This window comes from Meles meles, chromosome 1, assembly GCF_922984935.1.
Source record: "Meles meles chromosome 1, mMelMel3.1 paternal haplotype, whole genome shotgun sequence".
NCBI lineage: Eukaryota > Metazoa > Chordata > Mammalia > Carnivora > Mustelidae > Meles > Meles meles.
The window spans coordinates 214,926,710-214,943,455 of NC_060066.1; the positions used below are offsets into that span (position 1 = coordinate 214,926,710).

The window sequence follows — 16,746 nt, forward strand, 5'->3', positions numbered from 1 at the left end:
ATCCATCCGTGCTGTGCACAGAGCGCCACGTGCCACGCAGGCTCCCGGCACAGAGCCCTGTGGGCTGGTTGCTCCGGCATCCCCCATAACAGACTAGAGGTCAAGCCCTGGGGGCTGGGTGTGGGCGGCAGGGGCACAGGTTTCTGTGGGCACGAGTGTGTGTTCTGCTCGCAGTGGGCTCTCCTGGGCAGAACGGAGCACGGCCCTGTTCCGGCAGAGGGATGGACCAGAGCCATCTGAGTGGACCCCCATCTCCAGCTCTTATGCCGTTTCCCAGGGAGTCTGTGCACTGCTGAGGCATGTACCCAGGACTTTGACCCCTGGGCATCCCAGGACCACAAAATGGGCAGTTGTCATAGTCTCCCTGGGTCAGAAGATAAAACTCAGCCGCTGGCATAGGCAAGCCCGGCCTTTCACGAAACTGCTGGCACATGGTAGCCACCAGGGGGCGGGAGAGCCCTGCTTTCCTGGGGGCTCCGGCAGGTGAGAGCGGGGCCTGGGGAAGGAGGGTGGGGGGTCCGATTGGCCAGGCACAGGGCTGGGGTTTGAGCGCAGTCTGGGGGCCAGAGCCTCGCAGAAGAACGGTGGGGGCTCCCTGCGCCCCCTCACCCTGGGAAGCACGGTGCACAGGCTGGAGGACTCCGACCCCGCCCCCTCCCCCATCCTTCCCCCAACCCACCATCCCAGTCCCCACCCCCACAGGATCCACCGCCAGCTTTTCACTGCAGCCGGCCCCTCCCAGGAGCCCCAACCTGCAGAGCCCGGGGCAGGGGGGGGGGGGGGAGTAGGGCGCTTTCTGCCCCACCCACCTCCATTCTGGCCTCACCCCTCACCTCCAGACCCTGCCTGTGCCTGTCTCCCTCCCACAGCTAGAGAGGGCCCAAGGGGGCCCCCGTAGACCTGCACACGAGTGGTCAGAAACGGGTGCTGGGTGCCGGGGCCGTGGGTGAGGGCCAGGGACTGCTCCTGGCAGGACTGGGGACGCTGGGGCCACTAGGCAGGAGGACGGAGGAGACGGAGGTGACGCTAAGGCTCTCTAACCGCCAGGCCCCCGCCCCTGTGCCGGCTGCAGGGGCCCCGGCCTACCTGCGGGGGCTCGTAGGGAACCATGACGCTCTGTCGGCCCGTGACGGGGTCGTCCACGTACTGGGAGAGGCTGTTGCCCTCCACGCGGATGAGGTGGCTGGCCGGAGCAGACTGTCCTGCCAGGAGGGGACAGCGCTTCAGAGGGGTGCCCAGCTGGGGTCTGGCCATGCCTGTGGCAGGCGCATTGCAGCCAGCTGGGGACCACAGGGCCGGCCCCACTGGCCTCCCGGGACCCACTGTCAGCTTTCGGGCCCTGGGCGTGCTTGGTCCAGCAGCCTCCCGTCCTGTGGGCACCCACACTCAAGGGCCCAGGTGCCGCTGGGACGTAAGGGGGCTGTGGAGAGGAAACGGGGTGCCCACACTGCCCGCCACGGCTGCCTCCCAGCCAGGGGGGCGCGGCCAGCCCTCCCCCACTCGGGGTGCCCGGCGCGTCCCAGCCTCTGGGCACAGGGGCTGGAGGTCTCACCTTCGTTGAAGTCCCGCCCGAGCTCGTGGTTGGGGCAGCGCTTCACGACCTCGGTCACGTGCTCCGCCTTCTTGTAGACGGGCATGGCGCGGATGACGGTGCCCGGGGGCGGCGGGGTGGACACCTTGATCTGGATGGGGCAGGTCTTGGCGATCTGGCAGTAGAGCTTCTTGAGCAGTGTGGAGTACTGGGGGGGGGGCAGGGTTCAGGCCCGGCCCAGTGCCCCCAGGCCACAGTCCCGACCCCGCCCTCCGACCTGCTTGCCTCCTTCCGTCCTTCCTCCCAGTGCCTCCTCCGGGCACCTCTCACCCCCTCGCTGGCACCTGGCCGGTTTGGGCGCAGGGAGCGCAGTGGGGCTTTCTGTCTGGACCTCGCGGGCCGGAGAGCTTAGTGGCACTGCGTCCCGTCCCTCGTAGGGGTGAGGACAGTGAAGGCCGGGAAGCGAGGAGCTGCTGGAGAGTGGGGGCTGGGAGGCGCATCTGCCTCGCCAAGCCCGGCTCTCCCCAGGGTCAACCTTCAGCCCCCAGACCGCAGTGGTTTGAAGGAGGGAATCTGCAGCATTACATTTCAGCTTTTAGAAACCCAGCGTTAGGCTTTTCTGGCATTTTGATGAAAAACGTGTAAGTGCGAGACAATCGGGAAGGAACTCCCTAGAGCAGCGCGTCTGAGCGGCTGAGCTCCGCAGCTGGGCAGGGGCCACCGGTGTGGGGGCCTCTGACTTCAAAGCTCCTGTCCCCGCCGCTCGGGACCCTTTCCAGGGAGGATCAGCGCCCAGGGGACCACATCACCACCTAAGGACCGTGGCCAACTCTTGTGAGTTCAAAGGGGACCCTGATGGTGGTCATAGGGTGCCCACTAGTTTCCAAGCGGACTGGCTTCTGGGGATCCATCCAGGCTCCTCATGCCTCCTTCCCGGAGGCACGTGTTCCTATCCTGACTCACAGGACACTTCCCGTTCCTGCCCCTTAATCCCCACGCCCCCCACAAAGCCCAGCGACCTGCAGTTGCCCATCACACCCCACCGCAGTGCAGCCAGGGAAAGTGCCCTGAACCCGGAGACGGCGCCGCAGAGGCTTCCAGCTGGCGTCTGCCACTGCCATGGGCTGCATCGCAGCCGACTGGGGGCCACAGACTGGGGCTTAGGGTTTACGGCGGGACCTGTACCCACCACGGTGTAGTCAGGGCCACCGAGCCTGGGTGCCGGAGTTGCTGGCAGAGGCAGGGCTGGTCTCAGCCCCCAAGGAAGCTGGGGGCCCTGACACCCTCATCCTGCAAAGGTAAGACCCCCACTGGCCACCAGAGCTCCCTCTCCGGTCATCAAGGGACACGGTGGACCCTCAGGGACTCGTACTCTCAGCAACTCCCAAGTATACATAAGACAAGGGGTGGCAGGGGCGCCTGGGTGGCTCAGTGGGTTAAAGCCTCTGCCTTTCGCTCAGGTCATGATCTCAGGGTCCTGGGATCGAGCCCCGCATCGGGCTCTCTGCTCAGCAGGGAGCCTGCTTCCTCCTCTCTCTCTGCCTACTTGTGATTTCTGTCTGTCAAATAAATAAATAAAATCTTTAAAAAAAAAAAAAAGACAAGGGGTGGCAAACACAGGGCGATGGGGCTGACCCACAGTCCAAGACCAGGGGGACTCCAGGGTTCTCAAAGCCCTGGGCCCCACAGGGGGAGCCATCCCTCCCCTGACGAGCTGGCCGGGGCTCCCTCCCGGAAACATTCACCCGCCCCCAGAGTGGAGTCCGAGGGGGCATGGGGGACAAGTGGGCCGAGGTCTCCCTCATGGCATCCTCCGGGTGCTGGGCCCCGTTCAACTCTCCTGTGGTGCTGAATTGAGTACGTGCCCTTCCTGCCCCCAACACGGATGGGAACTGGATGCCCCTGGGGCTCACCTCCTCACAGGTGCCCCACTCACCGGGGTCCCCCAAGCCCAGTGCAGCCTGCCACCCCATACCTTAATGCCTGAGACCCCACCTCTGGGGGGAAGCCGAGTCCCCGGACCTATTTCGAATGCAGGAAGGAATGATTCTGCACAGCCCTGGGAGGGGGAAGGCTGAGGCTCGGCTGGGAAAGTAGAAAACAGGGCTGCCCGAGGGTGGGCTTGAGGGGCCACAAGGGGAGTGGGGGGCCGCCTGTTTGTTGCCGTGGGGGGTCAGTCCTGCTTCCCAGGGGTGTCTGCTGACCTCTAGTATCCCCATCACTCTCCAAAGCACCAGGGTGGGGGATAACCTTGGCACCCTGCCCCAAGGACTGTGCCCAGAACAGCCCAGCCCGAAGCAAACACCAGGTGCCAGTCTGTTCACACCCAGCCCTCTGGTCCATCCACAAGCGAGGCTTCAGAACGGGTCCCTGACCCTCACACAACATGCCGGTGGTGTCAGGCAGGGAACTGCCTGGGAAGCATCGTGCAGGCTCGAGAGCAGTCACCCAGGGGACCTCCCTGGAGGAGGAGGGCCCCACAGGCAACCACGAGCCTCAGCTGGATGGCAGGGACCTACCTGAACACGGTGATGACATGGCGAAGCCCGCAAGTGCTGTGGAGGGCTCCTGCCTGGCAGCCCCTTTGACTCACTAGGGTAGATGGGCTGAGCGCTCCTTCCAGCTGCAGAAGGATCCAGACTTACTGGGGGCACCTGGAGACCACGCAGCCTGGTGCTGGCCGGACTCAGCTAGTGACCAGTGGGTCTGAGTTCTTCTGAGGCAGCTGTGGATTCCCAGGGGGCATCCCTGTCCCCTGCAGGGTCAGCAGGGACCCCAGCAGGGCCCACGGAGGTGTCCCATGGGGGGTGACCTGGGGCTGAGGGGGGCATGCAGAGGACCCTCAGGGAGGGTCCTGCTTCATCCCTGAGTGGGGGTAAGTGGGCAGACACGCTGAGGAAAGGCCTGGCCTGGGAGGGCAGCAGGTCACAATCACAGGTGAGCAGCAGGAGAATGGCCTTTGAGGTCCGGCTCTCGTGCTTGGCCTCTGGGACGCCGTAAACCAGTAGACCAACCTCTCCAGGCTTTGCGGGGGCGGTGACTGGACACGCGCAATACCCATGGACTCCTCTGTGCCGTGATCATTGCCACGGGAGAGGGTCCCTGTCCCCTCTGCGAGCAGGCCTGAGAGTGCCCCCAGGGGCTTGCAGACCCTGCAGTCCCCTCCCGGGAGCGACCCCCCACCGTCCCTCGTCAGTCAGTCACCGACCTCCTGCTCCCTCCGCAGCTGCCGGGGAAGGGGTCTGTAGACCCCACAAGGGTCAGGAGCCTTGGCTCCCCGGCCAGTAAGGATGGAGCAGGGCTCCAGGCGCAGCCCCGGGCTCCGAGCCCCACCTCTCGAGGTCCTGCAGCCCAGTGGGGCGGGGGTGCCCCAGGGGTGGTCTCCGCGTCAGGACATCGGCGGGCGGGGGAGGTTTCCCGGGAAAACGGCGAGACCCGCGGCGGCGCGGGCGGGCGGGGGACGGGCGCGCCAGGGTCGCCCCGCCCCGGGGAGGAGCCGCCGGGAGCTGTCCGCGGTGCCGGCGCCGGAGACGCTGGGCGAGGAGAACGCGCGCGGCTTCGCCCCCTGCGTCCCTGGCAAGGCCACCACCGGCCTTGGGCCTGGTCCCACTCCCACAGGGGTGTCCCCAGTCCCGGCCCTGTCCCGCCACCCCCAGCTGGCTGCTAATATGGTCTTGGGCACGTGCACTGACCAGCCCCGTCTCTGCAGGGGTTGAGCCCACGGAGGATGCCCGGCCCTGTCCGGGTTTCCTTATACCCTGAGCATCTGGCTGGGCTACAGGGGCAGAAGGGGGCCCTAGGATGGCCAGACCTGGGGTAGGGCCAGGTGGGGGCCTGTAGGAGATGAAAGCCTTCTCAGATAACCAGGTCTGTGTTGAAGAGGGGTGAGCCCCCCACCCCCCGGGCCCAGCTCCATCTCTCCCCAGTAGCTCTGGGCCCCAGGCCCTGGGCAGGTGGGGAGGAAGACTCTTGGGTCCCATCTATTCTACAGAAAAGGTCACGTGAAGACACTTCCTTCCCCTCCCTCCCTCTTGCCTCTCCTTCCCTAGAACCGCTAGATGGATGTGTTTCAACAGATTCTGAGCTGATAAAATCTTATTTATCTTCGGCTGTTGACACAGAGCCGTCTGGACTTGCCTGCTCCGGGATGCGCGTATTCCTCTGCGCCTGCAGGAAACGGTTTGCCTGAATGCTGGTGTATGCCCACCCCTGCCCTCCCCCACTCGGACCCTCCCCCCTCATCAGAGTCCTTGATGGGCCCGGTCTGGCTAGGAGCCCAGGGCCTGGCAGGGCTGGCGTGGGGGTTGCGGGTGGCAGGCGCGGGCGGCTCTGTGGCTGTTAATTTCCTCGCGCCCGCTCCTGGCAGCTGGGTGCCGGGCACGGGCAGGTTTGGACAGGGGAGAGCGGAGAGGTGATAATAAGTTGTCTGTCATTTTCCAGGGACGTGTAGCATCTTGCAAACCGCAAATACCGTTAACCAGCTTGGGCGAATCTGTTACAACAGATTCTGGAAGACGGGGCCTGCGGTGGGGGGGAGCTTTTATTTTTTAAAATTATTTTTTTTTAGGTAGTCCACTTTTATCTGCTTCCCGTGCGTGCATGGGAGTGTGCAGAGCACATTTCTGTCCTCTGTCAGGCTACAGGCTCCTTTGAGGACCTGCTCAAGGCCACAGACCCATCTCTCCCTAGAGAAGCTCTATGGGTTCATGGGCGACCCCCGAGATCCACAGGGAGCCTAGGCCCACAGCCCCCGTTGAGAGACCTCCTGGGCCCCCTTCTTTCCAGGGAAGGAGGGGCCTCCCGAGCTACACTGCTGCACCCCGTCTGTGTTCTCTCCCGTCCCGCGGAGGGGGGCACGGGGTAGCTCTGACACAGGTAAAGGAGGCCGGGGCAGGACCAGAGGGAAGCCGCCGGCCCGGTAACAATCACCCCTGCCCACTTCAGAGCCCCCGGAGTCAGGAAGCAGTGAGGGTCTGGGCACAAGGGAAACCACGGCCAACACCCCACCTGGGCCTCAGGCCTGCTGGCTGGAGGCTGCGGGGAGCCGACCCACAGCCGATGCCTGCAGACGTGTCCGATGGAGAAGGCTGCCGTGATCCCCCGAGAGCTCCTGGCTCGGGGAGGGGACAGATGTATCTGCCGACAGACTGGACAGCGGGGGCTCCCCTCGCTGGGAGCCCGGAGGATAAACTGGAGGCAGAAACAAGGCTTTGCAGGTACCGAGTGACCCTGACTGTTGTCCAGGGGTGTCCCCAGAAGCTGCTACCTGGAGAGGTGGGCGTGGCGCTGGCGGGGACATGTGTCGGGAGCCAGGCAGCCTGTCCCACCACATCCTAGAGCCAGGTCCCACACAAGAGAGCAGGAGCCTGGGACCCTCGGGATCTGGAGGTGCCGCGTCCCGGGAAATGGAGAGCGCTCCCCTCTCAGTCCCCAGGCCACAGAGTCTTGGTCCTGCTCAGTCCCTCGTGGCACACATGGCTGCTGGCCAGCAGGGACGCCCTCCAGTGGCTTCCGTCCTGGGCTAAGATAGGGTGGGCAGCCGTGTGCATGGAGCTGACCCAGGAGAGAGGTGGGACACCAGACCAGTCTGTGCAGAGGGAAAGAAGGCCCGGGGGGGACAACAGGTCAGGAGGGAAGGCCCCCCCCCCCCAGCAGCCTGAGCATTGAAAGGCTCAGTGGGCACAGAGGGGATGGCAGGGCCCCGGGGGTCTGGGGACGCTGTGTGGGCTGCAGGAGAGACCGGCAGACGGTGAGCCCTGAGACAGGGTGTCCTTACCCTGTTTCTCCAGGGCTCCCAGGGTCTCCCTCAAGGCCAGCACTCACACCAACACCTCCTCTCCACTGGATCCACACACACCTGGTCTCCACCCTCAAGGTCATGCGCTGACACCAGAGAGCTGCTTCCGAAAGCTGCGGCTCAGCAGGGGGAGACAGCACTGAGACCCCTGAGCTCCATTTGTCCGCACCAGGCTTGACCTGGGTCCAGGAAGACTCAAAGAGGTGTGCGGAGGGACAAAGCCCAGATATGGTGCTGGATGTGATGCGCTTCTTCCTCTGGCCTGGGGTCAGGGACAAGGGGACCAACAGGTGGGGCCCTGTCCTTGGCCTCAGTGATCCGGGCCGGGCACTGTGGGAAACTCTGGGCCTCCGTCCCATCCTTATTCTGTAACCCAGGTGTGCCCTCTGGGTTCCCCTGGGCCCCGATCATGGGACCTTGGGGATGGAGTGGTCTGGGGACACAGCTGGGCTTGCAGAGAGCCCCAGCACCCCCACCAGGAGCCACCCTCCTGCTCCAAGGGCACAGATGGCGGCCACATCTGCAGCACCGAGATCTGCCTTGGCCAGGCCCAGACCCCGGTTCCTCTGCCCCTGAACTTGGTTTCAAGCTTTGCCAGCTGGAGAGCGCATGCCTGCGTGTCCTGGCCTCCTGGAGAAGGCAGACACTCCACTGGCTGGCCTGGTGGGGAAAGCACTCTGGCCAGGACCCAGTAAGCAGGGCTGTGAGCCAGCCCACAGAGCTAGCGGCTGGGGACGGAGCAGGGAGGCCGGCCAAACACGGGGCTCTGCTTGCCCTGGAGAGTCCCCTCGATTGCCAGGGGAAAGAGTCACTCCCCCACACCCGACTTGTGCCTTTTGAGCGGGCTTGGCCTTGTCCACAGCGTCTTTTGCTCAAAGGCTAGTCCTGGGATCCTCTGCTGTGGGCACACTGTCCCGGGACACACAGCTGGTCTAGCGAGCGCAGGCATGACGGGCCAGCTCCTTCCCCCAGTGTCCTGAAGCTTCCAGATCGCCTGGGGCTGGGGCTGGCGGGAGGCTGCAGCCACCAGCCACAGCAGTGGGTTGGCCCCAGCGGGGTGTCCCGCACACACAGCCGGAGTGCCTCTGACCCTCCTGCCACAGAAGCTGCAGGCCGTGTCTCCCCTGCCAGGCCTCAGTTCAGGAGGTGCCCTCCGGCCCGGGAGCCGAGCCGGCGGTGTGTTCGGTCTAAAACTGCACTCAGCCAGCAGGAGAGGCCCGTGGCATCACTAGTGAGCTCCGGGCTCCGGACACCCTAGACGTGGGGGGTCATTTCCCAGCGTTTCAGGCAACAGTCGGCTGGAGTCAAGTTTTCACTGAACCTTGTAAATATCCAGGGACGTACGTGCGGCAAGGAGGGTTTCGGCCCCTGAACCTGAGTGCAGTGGTTCCTGCTGCCAGGAGGGCCCACACGGCCTGGTCTCATCCCCCCCACGAGGAGTGGGGAGAGGGCACCGCGCCCCGTGCCCCACGGCAATGGTAGAGGACGCAGGGCTGTGACCCCGGGGAACCTGGGCTTACGGCCACTGCGGGGTCCCCCAACAACCTCTGAACGTCTTCTTCGCTGAAGCCCAGAGTGCAGGCCACTTTTTCAAGGGGGCTCTCTGGCTGTAGCAACACAGCCCTGTGGCCCCCCGGGGGGGAGGGGGTCTTTCACACGCAGCCTGGGCCTGCCCCTCCCAGTCAAGGGAGCGGCTCCTCTTTCCAGTTCTGACACCCGAGGCTTTCTGCCCCCTCCTCCTCCTGGGCTGCCTGGACAAAGCCCAGGTGTGGCCGAGGGGCTTCCACCTGGAGGCCGGGGGGGGGGGGGGGGGCGTGGGAATTCTGGGGCCTGGAATCCATGCACTTGAGCTTGGCTTCCAAGTTTGGGATCTGAGAAAATCCTGACACAGATTTCCCCCACAACTGACCACGGAAAAGCTCCCCTGGCTGCTTAGCTGAGACCCTCACCCAGAGCCCCCCAGGGTCGGAGGGGAGGGTGCCCAGAAGAAGCTTTCCTCCTCCAGAGAGGCTACTGACCCTGGGGGTTGGGGAGCCTGGCTGGGAGATGCACGGGAAGGGTTGGGGACTGGTCGCGGCCCCACCCCCCTACATGCCTGCCATTCCTTCCTCTGCCGGTCAGCCAGGAGTGTCCCGCAAAGCAGCTTGTTGGAGGACAGTCATTTGTCAACCCACACCAGGCAGGGAGGGTGGGCGCCCGACCCTCCCTGGGGGGTGGCAGCTGTCACTCACTCATGGGCAAGCAGGAACCCCAGGCTCCTGGGGCCCGGATGGAAGCTCTGGGCCTCTGAGGGTCAGCCTGTCCTCCCAGCGGCTCACTGGCGTCCCGGGACGTCCCCACAGCTGGGAGAAGACGGCTCACTCAGAGCGCCCCTACACTCACAGGCTGCTTGACGAAAGCCAGAGCTCGGGACCCCCTCTCCTCCTGCCTTTCCTGAGCCTTGGTGTCCCTACCGTGGCTGCGGGGAGGCCGGGTGTCTCCCGTGCACCGGGGTGGGGGCAGGGTGGGTGGCCAGCCCCCGTCACAGTCAGCACTGCCAGATGGACATTCTAGAATCTACGGAGCTATACCCATTTTGGGAACCAGTCCCAGAAAATAGAATTCTTTATAAAACATTGATTGCATCAGAACGCATGGACGCCTACCCCCAGGGGGCTCTCCCTCGTGGCCCCTACGGGAGCCCAGGCGGGGAGGGTACAGGCTGCCCTGGGCACACTCCTCAGCCCCTGGGACTCAGGGCTGCCCTGCCCCACTGCAGCCTCCAAGGCCCAGTTCTGTGACCTCCGAGCCCCAGGGCTCCAGCCGCATAGACAGAGAGAGAAGAGGTGAGGCCCGGCTCAGGCCCGGAACCGCGGCCAGCCTGCAGGACATGAGTCCGCCCGGGACCTCCCCATGGTGCAACCCGTGCAGTCTCCCCTGCTCACTCCTCACCCGTCTCCACGCCAGACAGAGCCCGTCCCTGGCCTTAAGTTCGTGTAGTTGCTTCTGGTGCCAGTAAAAGATATTAATGCCACTTACGCATTCCATAAACTTTTAGGATAACGCAATTGATACCGTGATCGTGTTGGGACACCTCTGCTGTTATTTCCCTGCTTGCAAACCTCCGAGGGGCTGGAAAGTTCTCTCCTGAATCCATTAGTGTTGACTCAACCAAGAACCCCGGGGAGAGCCTTTGAGCCTCCTGGCTGCCTGCCTGCCCTGGGACCCTTCCCCACCAGGAGGCTGGTGCTCACCCTGCGTGCACTGGCTCACCCCTGGGACGGATGGGCTGGCATTCGCCCATGGTCATGTGTGGGACAGCTGGAGGCTATTCGGGGGGGGCGGGCCATATGGAGCCCGGGAGGGACTCGCTGAGCCCTCCTCCCACCGCGGTCCACCCCCTCTGGCCTGCCTCACACTGCTGGGCTGGACCAGGGCTCCAGACATACAAGCCTCTTGGCTGACCTCAGAGTCCCCTCACACACCTCCCAAGATGTGAGGGCAGTCCCCTTCCCTGGTGAGGCCCGCCCCACCTGCGAGCCAGAGGAGATGGAGCAGAGCGAGCCGGCCAGCATCCAGATGGCCCATCACCGGGCTGCTCCTCAGGACTCTGGGACCAGCCGTCCGTGTCACTGCCAGCCCCTGGGGGGCCCTGGGACAGGAGTGGCTGTCAGGGCCCAGGGGCCAGGCTGGAGTGTGCTGGGTTTGGAAACAGGGACGAAGGTGCGAACACTGCCATCCCTGGCTGGGCTCTATACCGCCCACCGGGCCAAAGAGCATCATTGCCCAGGGGGACCAGCCCCCGCCCACAGCCCTGGCCATCCAGCGTGTGTCTCCCCACAAAGCCCCTGACACAGGACAAGCCCCGGACAGGACAACCCCAGAGCGGCCATATGTGGGTGCTTCCTAGGCACGAGGCCCTGTCCGCAGCGGTCCCAGGAGCCCGCGTGCTTGTCCCCTGGGACCCGTCGGGCTACAGCCCGCTTCAGACCCAGGCCCACAGCCCCGCAGCAGATCCGGCGCCTGGACCCTGCCGCTTTAGAACCTCCCAGGCTGAACACACACCCTGCGATGCGCCGTCCTGGCCTCCTGTGGGGGAGGAGGCCTTTGTTGAGCCCTGGGTGGCGACCAGAAGGGGCCAGCACACGGGCACGCGCGTCTGTGTGTGTGTGGTCTCATGTGTGCACGGCGCCTCATGCGTGAGCTCCGTGTGCGCACACTGGCCTGCGAGCAGAGGGCTCCCCTCGGGGCCCAGGGAGCACACGTGTGAGATCTGGGCGCAGAGGGACCACCTGGGGCCGGGGGCACTCGCCGGGGGCCTCGGCCAGGCAGAGGCCAAAGACCCCATTAACAGCTGTGGTCCCCGTGAGGACCGGAGAGGGTGTTTTTCCCGAGCAAGGAGAGGAGTGAAGGCAACAGTCAATCTGGAATTGTACTTGAGAAAAATACGAATTATCTATCAGTTACCAGCCGGCCGGCATGGCGGGGGCCACGCGGGGTGGGGTGCCGAGGCCCAGACGTGCGGCCAGGAAGCAAGTCTGGGCAGCGCCCGCGCAGCCAGACCCCCAGAGCTGGGAGCAGGAGGGCTGCCCGGCAGTCCCCATCCTGCTCCCTGAGCCTGCCCGCCCCCTCCCCGGGCAGGGAAGGGAGCCTGCGGGGCGTCTGCTCCCAGAGAGCTGAGGAGCCAAAAATCTCATTATCGATGTCTGTCGCACCCCGCCCCCTGCACGGTGGGGGCTGGGAGGGCAGCTGTGCACCAGCGACTGGCTCGCCCCTCCCCCAGCACAGCGGCAAGGAGCAGGCGGGGGGGGGGGGGGGGGGGGGTGGTGGTAAGGGGCGGTCGGAGCTTGGGGGCAGAGCCGCTGGGCACAGGTGAGCCTACCCCTGCCCCAGGCATGGCTGGCCGGGGCGGACCACTCCACGCGGCCACGTGGGGCCAGACAACGGTGACCCGCCATGGCCCCCCAGTCCTAACACTGAACCTCTGACCGGGGAGGTGGAAGCAACTGCGGGGGGTTGGCAGAGACCCCAGGCAGGCAGTGGGGGCACAGTCAGCAGAGCGGCAGCTCCTGTCCCTCCGTGAGGACCAGCTCAGAGCATCTACGGCACTCCAAGTCCCCCGAGACCCTGCAGAGACCCCACCAGCATCCTCAAACAGCAGAGAGAAAGAGCCAGGACCTCCCCCCACCGCCAAGGCTTGCCAAGATTCCTAGGGGTCCAGCAGCTCAGACCTTGGTGCCAGTTTTGGTGTGGGAGGGGCTGGGACCCTCCCCTGAGAGGCCAGAGAAAGGGCTTAGGAAACAGTATGAGCATGGAAAGGGAGAGGGAGTGAGCCTCCTGTCGCCAGAGGTGTGTAAGGCATCTCCTGACAGCCAAACCTCAAATCTGGGGTCGGGGGACCAGAACCCCACAGGCAATAAGAGAATCCCCCAGTGGGTGCAGCCGTTGTCCAACACCTCACCCAGGAGGACGAGCTCTAGGGCACCCGGCCCGGGCCCTGGGTGCGGCTAAGGAGATACTAACAGCTGCTCCTACTGCGCTAGCCCCGACCGTAGGGACAGCGTCCCCTCTAAGGAGCAGCAGCGGCATCAAGGAAACACGAGAACGAGGACGAGGGGTGGGGCCCCGGACCGGGTGCCCCACAGCCAGCGATGGGTCACGGCAGGGGGGCCCAGCCAGAGCGAGAACCAGAGACAGCCGCAGGGGCCCCTGCAGAGCCGGACGGGTCTCCCTGTGGATCCACAACCCTCCAGCCCCCCCAGGAGCATGGGAAAACCACAACCTGGCTGGGGGAGCAGTGGGGGTCGTGAGACCCTGTCCTTTATGCATGCCTCAGGGTCCCCTGCTCTGTGCTCGCCAGCCCCGCGGGGACTTCTCTGTCCAGGGGCCATTTCCAGAGGCTGAGGGAGACCACGGAGCTGCTGTTCCCTGGAGGGGTGAGGCTGCCCCACAGCCAGGACCTGCTCGGTGTCCCCGGGGCAGGGTCCTGGCAAGCGTCCCCATCCTCCTCCTGTGTGGGCGCAGGAGAGCCGGAGGGCCCCCACGGCTGCCTTTCCCGCCAATGCCCCGTGTGCCCCAGTCTCAGAAGCGAGCCTGTGGTCTGTCCCTGGGGGTCACAAAGTCCCTGCCCCCCACAGCCCTGTCGTCTGTCTCCCAGCACCCACCTCCGTTAGGAACCTAGAGCCCCAACCCGGAAGCCAGTCCCCGGGACGAGCACTTCCTACCTGCCTAACACCAGCGAGATGCTTGCCCTCCCCTCTGCTTTCCAGAGTCAAGGTAAACTCAGAGCACCCCAGGGGGGCCGCGGGTGCACAGCATCCCAGCTGGCGGAATGCCCGCGGGGGGCCAGAATGCTGCCGTGCAGGGCAGGCGCAGGGGCGAGGCAAGACCCGAATCCACGACTTCCCGATGTCACACTGGTGCTCGCAGATGACAGCCCAGAGGCCGGGCAGGCAAAGCCCCAGCCCGCCAGCCACCAGACCGCAGACCTCCCTGCCCACGGCACTCCCTGGAGGAGGCGGCCGAGCCTCGGCGCCCGCTCAGCCGCTCACCCCGGACGGCGTTCTCACCCGGACCGGATTCAAGCCCCACCGTAGTGCGGGGATGCCAGTGGCCAGGCTCTGTCCCACGGACCTCGCTGCTGAGCCAAGTCTGTCCCTCTGGGGCCCCGTGGAGGCTGGCCGCTCCGGCCGCACGTCCGAGGGGTGGGCACGCCCCGAGTGCCCAGCCCCAGACCCGCCTCCTGCCCGACGCTCCTCCCGGCGGTGGTGGGCCAGGTGGGAGCCCCGTGCGGACACCTGGCTGGTCATCCCTTGCTGCCCAACGGCTGGCCCGGGGGCGGGGGCAATCAGCCCTTCCCGCCCCACACCCCGCGGATGACCCCGGGAGCAGGGGCGCCACTCACCGTCCAGGTGGCTGACTTGGCCGTGCTGGACTGCTGGAAGGTGACGTCGAAGTGGTGGGGGCCGGGGTAGTCGGTGTTGGAGGGGATGGCCGGTGCGGGCGACATGGTGTCGAAGGTGGAGCTGGGCTGCGCGTAGGGTGAGTGGGTGGGCACGCTGGCCGCGTGCTCCGGGGTGTAGGGGCTGGCCGAGGCCGCGCGGCCGCTCATCTGGTCCATGGTGCTGCTCAGCAGATTGAACTGGGACTAGCGTGGGAGGGGGAGGGAGGGGGACACACAGTCAGGCTGGAGAGTGGAAGCACGGCCGGAGGTGTCCTGTTACAGGAGCCTTAAAGGGCCAGCAGCGCAGTCATCCCAAATATTTCCCGTCCCCCCCCCCCCCACCTGACAGGTCACTGCTTGTGTTGGGATAAACTGACATATTCACCTCGCCCTCCTCTCTCCATCAGCCTCCTCGAGCCAGGGCTTCCGGGGTTCCACCGGCGCACCTGGAGGGCAGCTGCTGCGGGGGGGTGGGGGGGTGGGGGGGTGTGGAGGCTCCCTGCCCCTGGACCTCCTGGTGGGGAGGTGGGCTCGGGCTTGGGGGGCAGTATCCCGGTCGCCCATCCCCCCACCCCCGGCAAGACATGAAGTAGGGAGACCCTGGGCCCAGGGAGGCAGACAGGGCAGGGGGTGGCCCCAGGGGGTGGCGTCCAGGGTCCCCTTCTGCCACCCACAGCCTCTGCGCTGGGAGCCCAGCCCCTCCCCCAGGCCACACCCGCAGGAACGCAGTGTGGATGCTTCCCCGGCTGCCCTCTTGGGGTCCGTCCCTGCCTGGAGCTTAAGGAGGCCCCAGCAAAGGAGAGGGGGGATGGATCAGATCCCTCCTGGAGGGCCGGCAGGGAAGACTTCCTTCCCAATCTGGAGGCTTCCACCGGAGGTGGGCCGGGTCAGGATACAGGGCTGCTGATACTGGCCAGGGGGCTTCTAGACACAAACATGTAAGCGGCCGTCCCTCTGTGCCCGGATGGCCACGATGGCCACGTGGTTAATTTTAATCCTCTCTGTGGGCCTGAGGCGGACACTGTTATTATCCCATTTTACAGATGAGGACAAGGACGCTGAGGCATGGAGGGGGAGTGATTTGCCTGGGGTGAGGCATCCACCCTGAGATGGGATAGCAGGGGATGGCCAACCAGGGGCAGAGGGCCCGAGGCCCCCCTGGGGGCAGAGGCAGACCAGAGCCGGCGCAGGAAGTAGGGAGACTCACCCACGGAAGCTTGCCCTGCAGCCCCCTCCCCCGGCCTGCCTCCTGCAAGCTGCAAAGCACAGGGACCGGCTGCTCGGCCGCTTTCTCCCCCACCCCCGGGGTCTCCTTCTCCATCAGGAGCTGAGGTTCCTCCCGCTCGGCACCCCCAGGAAGACACACATCCCCCTGTCTGGCCTGTTAGTGACAAGGATCTTTAGAGCTTCTACTGAATGCTCAGTACGAGGGAGGCCCCAGGGAGAGGACGCTGACAGGTGACACTATTACACAAGCCCTGGTTTGGGGGCCGCTGGAGGGCAGGCCAGTGCTTTCCGTGGCTGCCCCAGCCCCCGCCCAGGCCTGGCTGAAGCTGGCATTGAGGGCCCTCGTGCTGGGGTGCGGTTGATAAATGGGGGGCCTCGTCCACCAGCCAGACAGGAGACCCCTGCAGGGCACCCTGAGAACCCCTTCCCGCTCTGGGCTGCCACCAGCTTCCTAGCTTCCTGCGCCTTCTCCTGTCCCCTGGGGAGCACCCCCCAATGACTGGCAGGTCCGCAGGTCAGAACGGTACCTGCAACTCCATCAATTAAGGAGAGATGAAACAGCCAGGGGGACCCCAGCCTTGCCCAGAAGTGTACTTGCTGGGGGGCCCACTGTGGGATCCCCGCAGAGAGGCTGGGCAGTGGCCTCGGGGGGCTGGGAGGGGCTGCGGGCCACGGGGTCGACCGGGAGCCCGGCTTCCTTGGGGCGTGAGGAAGGTGCTCTAGGAGTCACTGTGCAGGACGGGAGCCCAGAGCTGGGGACCTTGTCTAAACCGCGGAAATGCAGGCTTTGAACAGGCGAGTTGTGTGTTATGCAGAACCTGGCTTGTGGCTCGATAAAGCGATTTAAAACAAGAGAGGCAGCAGAGGAACCGGCCTCCCATTCCACGTGGGACCCGCTGGGGGACACCCCCTGCCCTGCGCCCCCCCCATCCCAAGGGCACATCGCTTCCCTGTCCCCTCCCAGCCTCTGGTTTCTGTCTCCCTACAGGACTGCGGCCTCACAAGGACCACCACATGTCACACGTGTGAAACCGTCCAGCATGCAGGCACCGGCCACGCGGGCACGTGGAGCATGGCCGTGGCGAGCCAGGGGCCCACGCGGCACCTGGACTTCGGACACTCGGTGCCACAAGGAAACGTAAAAAGGAAGGATCCACGCTCGGTTTCACGCTGAGCACGCACCAACGCGTGCATCATCCCAACACACGGCGCACATTATTACATTGTTTCCACGGGTTTCCTTTTACTGGTTCCTACGTGGCTGCTGGA

At 65.3% G+C, this 16,746-nt stretch overlaps 1 protein-coding gene across 2 annotated transcripts in view; it reads right to left on the reverse strand.

The window, feature by feature from the left end:
* TP73 (tumor protein p73) overlaps positions 1 to 16,746 on the reverse strand; it is a 43,729-nt gene that overhangs the window by 6,331 nt on the left and 20,652 nt on the right. Inside the window, exons 4-6 of one of the 2 annotated variants that reach the window (XM_046028105.1) lie at positions 14,212 to 14,454; positions 1,553 to 1,739; positions 1,087 to 1,202 (exon numbers count right to left, since the gene is read on the reverse strand). In XM_046028105.1, the coding sequence (XP_045884061.1) occupies positions 1,087 to 1,202; positions 1,553 to 1,739; positions 14,212 to 14,454 (546 nt within the window). Of the gene's footprint in view, positions 1 to 1,086; positions 1,203 to 1,552; positions 1,740 to 4,050; positions 4,164 to 14,211; positions 14,455 to 16,746 lie in introns of those variants that run through there. The other variant, XM_046028104.1, reaches the window with a different exon arrangement.